General features: G+C 33.2%; 1 protein-coding gene across 18 annotated transcripts in view; it reads right to left on the reverse strand.

Moving 5' to 3' along the window:
* Positions 1-12,826, reverse strand: part of LOC129751442 (PDZ and LIM domain protein Zasp) — a 261,468-nt gene that overhangs the window by 51,735 nt on the left and 196,907 nt on the right. For 9 of the 18 annotated variants that reach the window (XM_055746946.1, XM_055746948.1, XM_055746960.1 and 6 more), the window contains 3 exons: positions 12,124-12,263; positions 6,655-6,755; positions 5,903-6,098 (listed from right to left, as the gene is read on the reverse strand). In XM_055746946.1, the coding sequence (XP_055602921.1) occupies positions 5,903-6,098; positions 6,655-6,755; positions 12,124-12,263 (437 nt within the window). The remainder of the gene's footprint in view (positions 1-5,902; positions 6,099-6,654; positions 6,756-12,123; positions 12,264-12,826) is intronic. The other 9 variants (XM_055746956.1, XM_055746954.1, XM_055746961.1 and 6 more) reach the window with 4 other exon arrangements.

Raw genomic sequence — 12,826 nt, forward strand, 5'->3', positions numbered from 1 at the left:
CCAAGTAAAAACCACAAATCATCGGTTCATATTTACAGTAGTTGGTTGCAAGGCGCCCATCAGAGAAAACAAGTCAGTAGTAGTAGTAGATAGTAGTCGAAACGTGGTCGATGATGGGAAGGGAGGTGGTTTCGGAGGATAGCGAAAAGTAGACAGAAAGTAGATTAGAACCACAGGGGTTTCGATTATATACTAACAGCGCTGAAAAAGTAGAAGATTGTTTTAACTCTGCTCAATGTTGGCCACTGCAACTGGAAAGCGAAACACGGACGGACAAACGTAGAACGTAACACGGATGACTGTTGGCAGACTGCGGTAGTTGATTCGACAGAAGTGATACTTAAACAGCCATGTTGAAAATATAAAGACGGATTTGCGCGCAAGTCCTTGTGTGTGTGTTTGTGTGTTAACCCCCTAATTCTTCCCAGTTTTTTTTAAACCGTCAGAGTTCTTTGAATGCCAATTTGACACTCTTGACTGAAACTGCAATATTTCTCTTGTTTCTCTACCGATTTGTACTTAATTTATAGTTTTGGAAACCTCGTGATGTAACTTAAATATGTGATCTAGACAATATTCAGCTACAACTTTTCATTATCAATTTTCATTTCTGTCTTAATTGCTCTCCAACTAGAATTTCAATTTGCCGATATGCCATAAACTTAGATAAGAGGATTATCAAGTTAATTAAAATCTAAGAAAAAAAATATCCATATAACATGCTTCGGAAAAAAGACTATTGAGGACATAAAAAGTTCCAGTAAAAAAATCACTGAGTGTTAAAATAAACTGAAGTAATAAGCTATACCTTGCGCACAAGAATATATGTTTTTTAAATATTTTTGGGATAATGACCAAAATGTAAAGAAGTGATGTAAAACCCGTACTTTCCAATCAATATACGGTCATTTAAGCCACGGTTGAAAAATTTTGATTAGTGGATTGGAAAGTTAAGGTAATTTGACACATTTTCATACTCTTAAATTCGTGAAATACGAAACACAGAATTGTGATGAATTTTCATAGGTAGCTGTGTTTTAGAACTTTCTAAACTATCTTAAATTTTATAACATCTACATTTAAATTTTCATTGGATTTGAATAAATAAACTCCATACACAATACTTTATTTTTATCATAGTTTTGTAAAATATTGCAGCGCTTAGTTACACCACTTGAAATTGCCTTTCAGGCAGCGTCGGATTAAGATTTTTCTAGCGGGTGCCTTTGATTCGATTTTCTTCAAATGCTATCCAAGATAATACAAAACATTTTAAACGTGTAAAGGAACTGAAGATGAGTTCGGTATACTGTCTTCAAAAAGCCATTTTGTCTGCGTAGAAGATAGTTTCTGGTATCTTCAAATAAAAATAGTTAATTAATCACGTGCAGACATTGCGGAAGAGTTTAGAAATTTCTCAAAAATGAAAGCTCTGATTTGAACCGCAAAATGCAAAATTTAATTCTCAATTTTTTTTTAAATACTTGTATCACCAACTAAAATTCTCTGAAATAGAAAAATGGCCGGATAGATATTTTATATGTTTTTCATTTCATCATTGGTCGTCTGGTTTGTGATTAATTGAGAAATATTTACCTAATGACAATTGGGAAGTATCATAAAGATTTGAATCATAGAACACAAAATCAAAAAAAAATCAATCGAAATAATCAAATTCAAATTCCATGGAGATACTGATATTTGAATTTAGGAATTCAAAATTTAAAATCAGGTTATATTCAGAACCACAATTCAATGTCTCAAATCGAAATCAAAATTTCAAATCAAGTTTTAAGAAGAAAAAAATTAATTCAATAAAAAAAGAGATTCGAAGTTACAATCAGAGCCAAAGCAGAAATTACCCCAAATGTGAATTTAAATTTTTATCTTTTGAAATACAAAAAAAAAAACTTCTCATGAGAGGTTTATGAATACGGTTCTCATCAGATAAAAAAATGGAAATTGTTACCAAATTGTTATTCTAAATGTGACAAAAGTTTTATTTGATGCGCTCACAGCCAACGGGGTATAAACGCAAAAAAGATCTACTGGAAAAAAAAAACAGAATAGAGATTAAATGTTTAAAATACCGAATCAGTTATCTCTTAAAAAGTCAGATAAGGAATCCAAATCAACAAAGATCCTGAGTTCTCAAAGTTAAGAAAAACCATGAAGTGAACTTCAGTAACTGAAGAAACAAAACAAGACTTGAAAATTTCGATGAATTCAATCTGGAAATCGATCTGGAAATAATCATGTTAAGAAAATCACTCAATGATATTTGTAACTCAACTAAATATGAGATCGTTTTCATGATAATTTGAGAATAATCATTTCGAAAATGATATGCTGAATTCAGGATATTTTCTTCAGTGGATGTTAAAATTTTGGTTAAATCAGTTGAAAATTTTTCAATAAAAATTCAAGTGTAAGACAGAAATTGGGATGGAAATTCATTAAAGAAACTCGATACTGTCGATTGCTCCAATGTAAGCAACCTCATTTTTTAAAAGACATTATTTTCAAAAATAGGGAGGGGAAAGGGTTTAGAATTTATTAAACTACGGAATTTTCAATAATAATGATTGAAAAGAGAAGAGTTTTTTTTCGGTATACATTATTTTGTCCAGATTTTGGGTTGAAATTTTTGACGATCCTACCAGTATGAAATTTTTGGCTTTTCTTCTTAAGATCGAGGGAGGAAAGAAACGTTGTTGATGTGTTACTCAACCCGGGTTTGAAAATAAAAAGAAGCGTGAAAGTCTCCAGAGCCCAAAAGTGAGAAAAATGGCATTTGATGGCCTAAACCAAGAAAAAAGGTTGTGGGTGGAAAGGCCAAAAAGTGCTTCAATCAGCTTCCGGGACAAGAATTTTAGGGACCAAGGTGGCAGAGATGTTTAACAACATAAAATTGTCGAATTTGCATAGAATTATCTAGTTTGGCAATCGATAGAATCAGGTGGGCAGAAAAGTAGCATATCTGTAACAACCGGCTCCATCGATAACGATTAACTTCTTCAAAAACGCCTCTTGTCGTTCCTGCAAGGTTCAATGATGTTTTTGTCGGATTTGGCCTAATACCACTATGCTTAAAAGTGATATGCGGCCAACAAAGCCCACATCGTGCCTAAGAATAAGAACCGGGTATTTATTTTTAAATTATCAGACGGGTTTGCGCCGGGGGTCCTCAGATCTTCCCCAAAATAGATAATTTGATTCATTATTGTGATTTTAAAACACATGTATGTTTTCAGATTTATAACATTTCCATTTTGCGAATCAGATTCGGTTGGATTGTTTTGTAAATAAAATTAAACCATATTTCAAAGCTACACAACTCTGTTACTCTCTCTTTTTTTTTATTTTAGATTTTTAATATTGTTTTTTTTTGCCTGCTTTGATTGGTACTTTTATTTACTCTTAGTTAGAAGCGTTTGTTCTCGATGCGAAAAAGAGATTTTTTTTATATTTATTTGATCAATGGGATTTTAACATCTATGGGGTCATTCATCCCTCAATAAAAAAAAGAGATTACCTCATTGTTATTATTTCTGCCATAACTACTGTTGATGTTGGAGTTGTTAGCCCACTTTGGTGTCTTCAAATGAAATCTGCATCACAAATTGGGCTATACAATGGTATTTTTGCAGACCATTCGATGATGCTACTGCTACGGTACTTCATTCAAGACTTATTTACAATTTTCATGTTCAAGGTAATTACTTGAAATTTTTGAAATATTTTATTTGAAAAGCTGATAAAATTTAAAGCTGAACTTAGCCGATAAAATTTCATGATTTTCGATGAAAAATAACAGTTATGTAGCTTCGAAATATGGATTTATTTTATTCACAAAAAAAAAATCTAACCGAATCTCACTCGAAAAATAAAATTTTAGAAATAAAAAAAAAACATGTGTTTTAAGATGTAAAAATGATTTTTTTTTTTACTTTTTTGGGGAAAATCTTAAGGCCCCCTGCGCAAATTGTCAGATAATAAAAAAAACCAGTACTCATACACCCCCGATCTTAATATCGGACTACTAAATTGTTTAAGCACCTTTAGTTTATCACCGCTCCCTTGTAAATGGGATTAAGAAGTATGCGATTGTTCCGAATGCTCGTTTGACTAAATCAATCGCTAACGTAACCTTGTCAGACCTTCTTCAGATAAGGTCAGTTGTCTGGCATTCTAGAACAGTCCTGAATATTTTAGCTATACTTCTTGATTTGAATTAGGTCCATTTCATTGACCTATTGATGGCCGAGACTACATCCAGTCGTACAATTTTTCTGAAACTTTATGAATATGTTTGAAAACACGTGTTTTTGCAAGTTCAATGCGATTTTTCCTCAAAAAACTGTTTTCAAACTGATTTTTACTATCTCTTTATCTTTTTCAAAAGCTGTCTCAAGATTAACTTGACAGATCGCAAGAATTTGATCAATTTCCATCCATGTCCATGGATTCAAAAGAAATTCACAATTCAAAGTTCCAAGCTTTTTCCAATACAGTCCTTGGATTAATTAAAACTTTTTGAAATGGCGTTCAGAACATTCCAGCTGGAAGAGAAGTTAAAGAAGGTGAAATGTGCCAGAATAAATTGAAATGTGTGCACTTATTCTTCACATGTTATTTACCATGCACGAAGTGAAAAAAAAACAAAAGTATGATCATAACTGGTTAATCGCGATTATCAAAACTCGCAGTTTTCGGGTCGTTATTACGATCCATGTGCATTGAAAGATTAATCAGGGGTTTTGAGGAGTTTAATTCCACCCGTCCGAATAAGTGGTCGATCTTAACATTCCTCCGTATCTTGGACATGTTTCAAACTGACAAAATGATTCAAACTTCCAAATATGACTGTTTCTGGTAGTACCCATTAGGTTATTTATAGGATTCAGAAAAGATCAATAGGCTCTCGGAGAACCGTTACTCAAGTCTTCTTGACCACATACCATTATTTTCACCAAATTTTAACAACTGCATCATAGTTCCAATTAGCAATTCCAATTTTCTGCGAGAAATATTCAGCTTTTGGATTATCCAAATCGTATTCCAGGTCTAAATCTGAATCGAAGGGTTCTTCATGCCAGATGTGTCTACAGCTGTAGAGTATGCGTTTTCATCGAATACAGGAAACTTTCACAGTAAATAGCAGTGTATGGTGGAAAAACGCTAATCCTCTTATCTCTAAATAGTCTGCTAAGTTTTAGTTCAAGAATATACTCGATCCCAATTTTTATTGGAATCATAGAAAAAAGTTTAGAATATTTTCCGAATTGCCTTTACTCCTGGAACTAGGCACTATCTTGAAGCCTTCTTCGAGTTTGGTTGTCGGGAATTAAAAAATTCAATCGGACAAAACATGTCAACTACTGAATGAAAAACTCATTGAAAAATCTCTCTAGCTAAGAAATTGATAGTTTTTCTCAACACGAAATTATTGTCCAACAATTTTATGGGACCAAACAAAACTGTGGCCAACAGGAGAGCGTTTCAGTCTTCTAAGGCCAGAGGTCATGAGATCGAATCTCGGTCACGGCATACATATTACTCTTTCCATGGTCTGGTGGTTTTAGCATTTGTAAGATGCTAGTCATCATATCCTTGATATAAATGTACGGTTCAGAGTTAAGTAGAATTTAGATCTCTTCAAAGAAATATGAAGTTTCACTGAGATTCTGTATGTGTGTGTCCATTTAAAAAAGTATGGTTTTCCAAAATTTGTAATACAAAGTTTTATCGACCAGCAAAACAAGAAACTGCGATGTAAAAGTTGAAAACCTCACTCACTCTGGCATTCGTTCACACTCATTCAATTCGAAAAACTTCCGCCGTATTTTGGATGTCCCATCGGAAGGCAGGCTTCTCATTTTTTTCAACTACTGACACTTACACAATCAAACGCTCACAGGAGGAACAAATGTTCTGTCCCGCCGGAAGGCCATTGGTGTTGGCCGATGGTGGTTTGTCAACCGGAGCCGTTACGTGACGGGTAACGGCATTGGTGGATTGTTGTTGTTGTTGTTGATGTTGCTGAACCTGTTGCTGCTGCTGCTGTTGTTGTTGTGGTTGATGTTGTTGCTGATAGGCTGTTTTATTGTTTATTTTTCGGGTAAGGTGAGATTAGTTTATTGGCGTAAGGAGTCGTTTGAAACATTTAGGTAACGGAGGATATCAATCGAATCAACTTAGAGAAACATTTTACCGCATCTACACTAAACAATTATGAACATAAACTCTTTGTTAGTAAGATCAATGGATCGAACTCAATGAAGTTAGTTATGAACAATGAGCCTCTTTTGTGAGATCTTATGTAAGCCATAAACCTTCAGATAGATTGAATCAGCAACACTTAGGTCCTACATCTCATTTGAAAAGTGATTAAATAAATATGAATAATATAAACTTTTCTTTGAAAAATACCATTTCTAGAACAAAACAGTTTCATACAAGGTTGAAACCTTTCAAGCAAATCTAGAATACTGATAGTCGAATGAAAAAATGTCCTAAAGAAAACCATCCCTTAGTAGAAGACAAGACCAGATCAATCAACTAGTGGATCGGAAGCAAATGGGCCAGCATCGGACCCGTTCAGGAGCTTCAACATACAAGCCAGTGCGTAATAGTGGCCGAAAAGGTCCTCACCATCCCTACCTGGTTCCGGGTCGTTGCCTTGCTCGTGGAGCAGCTTGTAGACTTCCGAGTTGGCGGGCGAGTAGACGCGCTCGTTCTTCTTGAAGTTCACTCTGGAAAGAAAAAAACAAAAGCATTTTCAGTATCGTCATGTCAGTTTTGTATGGATAATTGAAGTGTGGATTCTGTAAAATTTTACGACTTTCTATAAAGTAAGACGAAACCATAATAAACAAAAATCAACAGTTTATATCAAACTGCAACACTTGTTGAAGATAATACAAAATCTGTCGTATTTTTTATCGACAGTCTATTTATTTTTATTAAAAACTATAATAAAGCTTAATTCTTTAAGAAATCGGACAGTAACAGATGCGTGTACCTAAAAAACCATTCGTTTGATAGAAAAACTTTCTATTGAGGAAATGAAGGTTATCTTATGATGATGCATAAAAAAAATTTAAAAAAAAATTATCGTTTTTCCACTTTATTCTTAGTATCTCCCATCGGCCGGAGCACACTTTTTTCAGTCGTGATATTGATCAGCTTTCCAACTTTTTCTTCGTCTAATATTTATTCTAGGTAGCTGTATCCTCCTCCTTCAATTTTTGCTACATTTCGGTTCAATACTTCTCTTTTAAAAGAAACTGAGGGCAATTTAGTGGGTACAGCTGTTTCGAAATTAACAAAACTTGATTATTTTTGTGCCACTTGAAAGCATTTTTAATGTAGCAGACATGTCATGGGATTAAAACGCTGGTTTCGTTGTCAATCAGAAATCATTTGTCTCATAGCCTCGGTACCGGCTATACAGCTTACGAGCTCTGGAACTATCAAAAATTTGTTATTTGAGGTTAGGTTTAAATGGCTCACAACAAGGCAACACTTTCAGCTTATCGGAGAAAAAATTGTTGGACATTGATGAAAAATTGTTGGACGATCTATTTCGCTTATTTAAAAATAAATATTCAACGGTTTTGTCAGCTATCAATTTGATAATGATAGATTTTGAAAGAAACTGTGCAAACATTTTTTTCACTTGCATCGTAAATATCTAAAAAAAAATAGGTCGGACAGTTCTTTTCACAGGCAGCAAAATTCAGAATGTCCGATAACTTGTAAATGGGCAAACAGTAAATGAAAGTGTTCCTTTTCTAAAATAACCAAGCTTTAATGGTAAGGTTTTAGGAATGTTCCAAAAAACACGTTAAATATAATTAATAGATATACAAGAAGACCAACTGCAGCCTGAATTGAATAATGGTTTGAGGGAACAGCATTTTCGGTGCCTATGTTTTTATAAAACTGATTTTAAAAATTTTCGGAGTTCTGAATTCAAATCATTAGTTTTATTTTTGGAAATATGGCGTGTGGAAATTTATAACTGATCAGTTTTGAGTGAAACCGACGTTTGATAACTGATAAACTAATAAACCTACATGAAAACTAAAACCAGATTTTGAATTGATTTATCATCCTTCATTCAATCAAGGATCAGATCTTTCCTAGATACCGTAAAAAGGGGTAACTTTGATCACCGGGGTAACTTTGACCAACAATAATTTTTTCCACATTATCATCAATATCTCAGTCTATAGCTTAAATTTTCGAAAACTGTTTTCTACGTTTGAAAGCTTGAACATTGAATATCAATTAGACAAAATTTGGTTTGTATTTGATGTTATTTTCTGTTTGTAAAAATGTTATTTCAAAATCTTAAAATATCTATTTTTCCAAGGCTCGCAAACAAACAGCTCTCCTGATGACACCAAAAAGCATTTAGAAGCAAACGTGTTGTTGAATGTAAAAGAACAACTTTTTTCCTTTGTATTTGTACAGTTATAGTGCTATTTTAGTAGTCAGTTAATGGTAAATTTTTGATATTTAAAAAATAAGGACATTTTCCAACAGTAATCCCGTATCGGACAAATGGATAGGAAACCTATCAAATGGTTAACTTTGAAGAAAAAATGAAAACGGAAGTAATAGGAGGGCCTAGGGGAATGTGTCAAATTAAAATTTCATTTGTATGTTGAAGCTGAAACTATTTAGTAAATGTTTTAATTTTTGTCCCTAAATGTATGCAGCATCATTGTTTTTTTTCGATTATAAACGTTTTAAAAATAAAACGTTAAAAAGCATGGTAAATTTGATAAACTAGCATTTTTCAATATTATGAAGGTGTTTTGCATCCTTTGTTATCAAGAAAACTCGTTAAAACCGATAAAATGGAGACTTATCAGTGCTACCCCAATTCATCAAATTCTGAACAGAGACGTAATCGATTTTTAAATCAAAATTAAAACAGTCGAATAAATTTCTGCAATCATGTTTTACGTTCATAGGAGTCCAGTACTGGTTTTAAAAATTTGAAACATGCCACATTCCCCTTAACAGAAAAAATAATCTAAAAATATTGAAAAACAGTTATTTGAGAAATACGTTCCTCATTGTTTATAAAAATGTTAAGTTGAGTAACGATCCTGTAAGTAGTGCATACCGGAAATTGTTGGTGAAAATTTCTCTTAGTGAATCTCTCAAGACTCCTCGGCACTCCCCAACCCTCTATTCTAGTATTCTTTCAACAGTTTAAACACATATCAAAAGAATTTTTTTTAATAAATTTGCATTTTTTATAGATTTTTCTCTAGTTTGACATTCTTGTGTAGAAATATCAACATAAAGACAACCACCTTGATGAAAATTTCGTATATATTCAGAACAAAGTATACCTGTTTGTGTTTTTATTCGAAAGTTAACACTAAAAGAAACCGTTGCCAGCAAAACAAATGCAAATAATTCAAAAGACACATGGGTCAGTTTTGCTAGGAACGACAGTTTAGTGATAGAAAATGTTTGTAGTTCAGTTTGACAAAACTAAAAATTACTGCAATTTGAATTTTACGCCAAATGGAACTTATGGCAACGAAAAATAGTCAATCACTATAAATTTTCTTTCCATTGGGTTTTTCATTAATAACCAATTTTGTGAGAGTATATCCTTTCTCTAGGTAGAAAGCAAAACGCATGTTTTTGAGATTTTAAAAATTACCGACGATCCTAATATTTTTTCTAACTATGTCAACCCTATGATCCTTAAATTTTTCAATATACCGTAAACTGCGGGAACTTTGATCAGCGGGGTAACTTTGATCAACATGAAATTTTTGTAGATAACCATCATTAACTAAGTATAAAGTTAAAATATCTGAAAACTGATTACTACGTTTGAAAGTCTATAAATTGAGTTTCAAGAAACCTGAATTTGGTTTTTATTAGGAGATTTTTGATGTTACTTAATATGTAATTTAAAAGTCTTTGAATATCTGGTTTTTTGAAGGCTCACAAACAAACATCTCTCCTGATCAAATTTAAGCATTTAGAAGCAAATGGGTTTTTAAATGTGAAATTCAAACATTTTCCTTGGTTAAGGTTTAGTTTAAGTGTCATTTTATGGTCATTTGTTGATGACTTTTGGATGTTAAAAAAAACGGTCATTTCCATGAAAAAGCCCGTATAGAAAAAATGGCTAAAAACCCTATCAAATGGTTAAGTTTGAAGAAAACAAGAACATGGGAACAGTGCGAGGACTTAAGGAATTGCATAAAGGTAAAATTTCATTTGTTTTTGTGGCCATAAATATTGAAAAATGTTTATAAATTTCGCCCCTGAATGTATGCAGCAAAATTGTCCATCTTTTGAGTATATTTATTTTTGAAAGAAAACGTTGAAAAAATCAATTGAGTCCAAACAAAAAATACTGTTTTTGATGTTTTGAGCTTTTTTGCTAAATGGCATTAAAACAATAAATTTGAAGATGTTGAGATACGTAAAAACCATAGTGATCATAGTTACCCCGAAACTCGAAGTCTGGTTTTGTACAAACATTTAATTATTACCACCAATGTCTTTTGAATTAACTGCAATCAATGATCATGTTTAATACTCCTCACCTCAGTAAGTGTTTTAAATATTTTAGGTGTTACAAAAAAGCAACCCCTTCCAAAATATTCAAAAATAAATGAAAAAAGTGATCAAAGTTTCCCCAGTTTACGGTACTAGTCGTATGATTATCTGTGGACATAAGTTTTTCCTAAGAGCAATTCCTTTAGGAATTTTCATGTAATCCAGATCAAACCTCAAAGCTTACCAAATCGCTAGCTGATTTAAAGTTAGCGATAGATGTTGGGCAACCGTTAGCGATCTTGAATTTAAAGTGCTTATCGCTATTTGAAAATTGAAAAGGATTTGAAGGCATGTTTGAACATGTTTTGGGAAGGAAATAGGGTGCTTGGAATTTTCCGATTATTTTTGAAATATTTCTGTGTAGCTTGGCTCCGCAAGACATTTTGAACACATTGAAAACAAAATCTTCCTATTCAATTTTTTTTCTTCAGAAATTGAGAAAATTAATTCGCTTACCAAGTTAGGGAGCTAATGAGCGAATAGTACTAGACTGATTAAGCCAGACGACTTTATATGTGTAAATTTAAGGATCAGGATCTGGAATCTAAATCTGGATCAGAAACAGGACCAGGCCCTGAATCAAAAACAAGATCGGAAAAGGTTTCGGATCAGGATCAGAATACCTGATGATTGTGGAGATCAACATCAATTCCAGAGAAAATTTCTCTTAACCCTCTAGTGCCCAACCCCGCCTTTATATGGGGTATATTAAAAAAGTCATAAAAACCGCATCGAATAGTTAGTTTTACATTTTTTTCGCTAAACGATTAAAAATATATTGACCTATCGATCTTTGTCACTGAAAACTGTGACTAAAAACACGAGAAAACTGTAAATGAACCTATTTTTCGACAAATTATTTAGCTTCAAAAATCCTTGGTAAATGTGTATTTTGATCTAAGAAAATAATTGGCAGTTAGGTCAGTTACCAGCATTCTGGATTGATTTTTGAAAAAAAAAATCCTAAGTTAGGAAGGAAAGAGGAAACTTAAACCCCGTCTAGGCGGGGTTGGGAAAGTGAAACAACAAATCCAAAAATATGCATAATATTTACTATTCATATAAGTTGAAATATCTTAGTTATTTGTTAGCCAATTTAAACAAAAACTTCACAAAAATATATGTAGCTATGAACTAGTGTTAATAGTTTTCAAAATTTAAGAAAAATTGGTTGAAAAGTGTTAAAAACTACAACCGAAAAAGTACTGAAAGTCAAGCTTATAGCCCCTGTGCTTTTGCAACTTTTTAAATTAAAAATCCTCTCATATATAAATTGTATCGTGGAAATAAAATTGTTTGTAATCATGAAACAATGCTTCTGTGAATTTTTCTGTGTTAAAAAATTGGGTTCTAGAGAGTTAAAGTAAGTATTAATTCAGGTTACGAATTTTTTTAGATTTGAGGCTAACATTTTCCCTCTGTGCTGTATCGAACTCATTTCAATCAAAGAACTTTAACATCGAATACAGTAGAACAGTGCTTGTTTTGATATGAAAAAAAAAAAACGAAACCTACCCCAAAACTCCTCCGGCCAGCACTTCCGCCTGAGATGACAGCGTCTCGGCAATGGTTTCATCGCTGTACATGGCGACCGGTGTGTTGTACTGGTTGTTGACGATGCTCTTGATCTGATCGCCGGTGCCGTTGACCTCCTGCTGGAAAAGGTAAAACGATAAACCTGAGTAAATACATAACCCTTTCACGATTATTACCTGAAAACGGAGCAGCTCTGATTGATTGATCAATGATTACAACTCTATTTACTATATCTACTCTAATTATTTAGCTGCTGGGGGACTAATATTGTACTTAATTGTTGTTTATTGTTGTTTATTGTTGTTTATAAAAAGACCATCTGACGGAGGTGTCTTAATGGTTTACTTAAATCTAGGTCTATCTAAACTTACATTTTTTGAGTTTTCTAATTAGCTGTTTCTTAACTGGTCACTTATGTTAGATTCGATCAAGCGTTTAAATGTTGCAGTTGAGATATTGAAGTCAAAGAGAGCATAATTGCGTAAGAAGCTAATTTTTGCGGAACGTAAAGGGTCGTTGCTGCCATAGCGTGTATTTCTCGATTCCAGTGAGAGCCAGTCACGGTTTCGCAGAGCTCTTTCTGGGGCATAAATATTACAGCGGGAGAGTATCCAAGAACAGTCGATTTCGTTTCTGAGAATTTTCGCCACAAATAGTGATTGACCGATAGAATGGCGATCTG

The sequence above is a fragment of the Uranotaenia lowii genome, chromosome 3, assembly GCF_029784155.1.
Source record: "Uranotaenia lowii strain MFRU-FL chromosome 3, ASM2978415v1, whole genome shotgun sequence".
In the NCBI taxonomy this organism is placed as follows: domain Eukaryota; kingdom Metazoa; phylum Arthropoda; class Insecta; order Diptera; family Culicidae; genus Uranotaenia; species Uranotaenia lowii.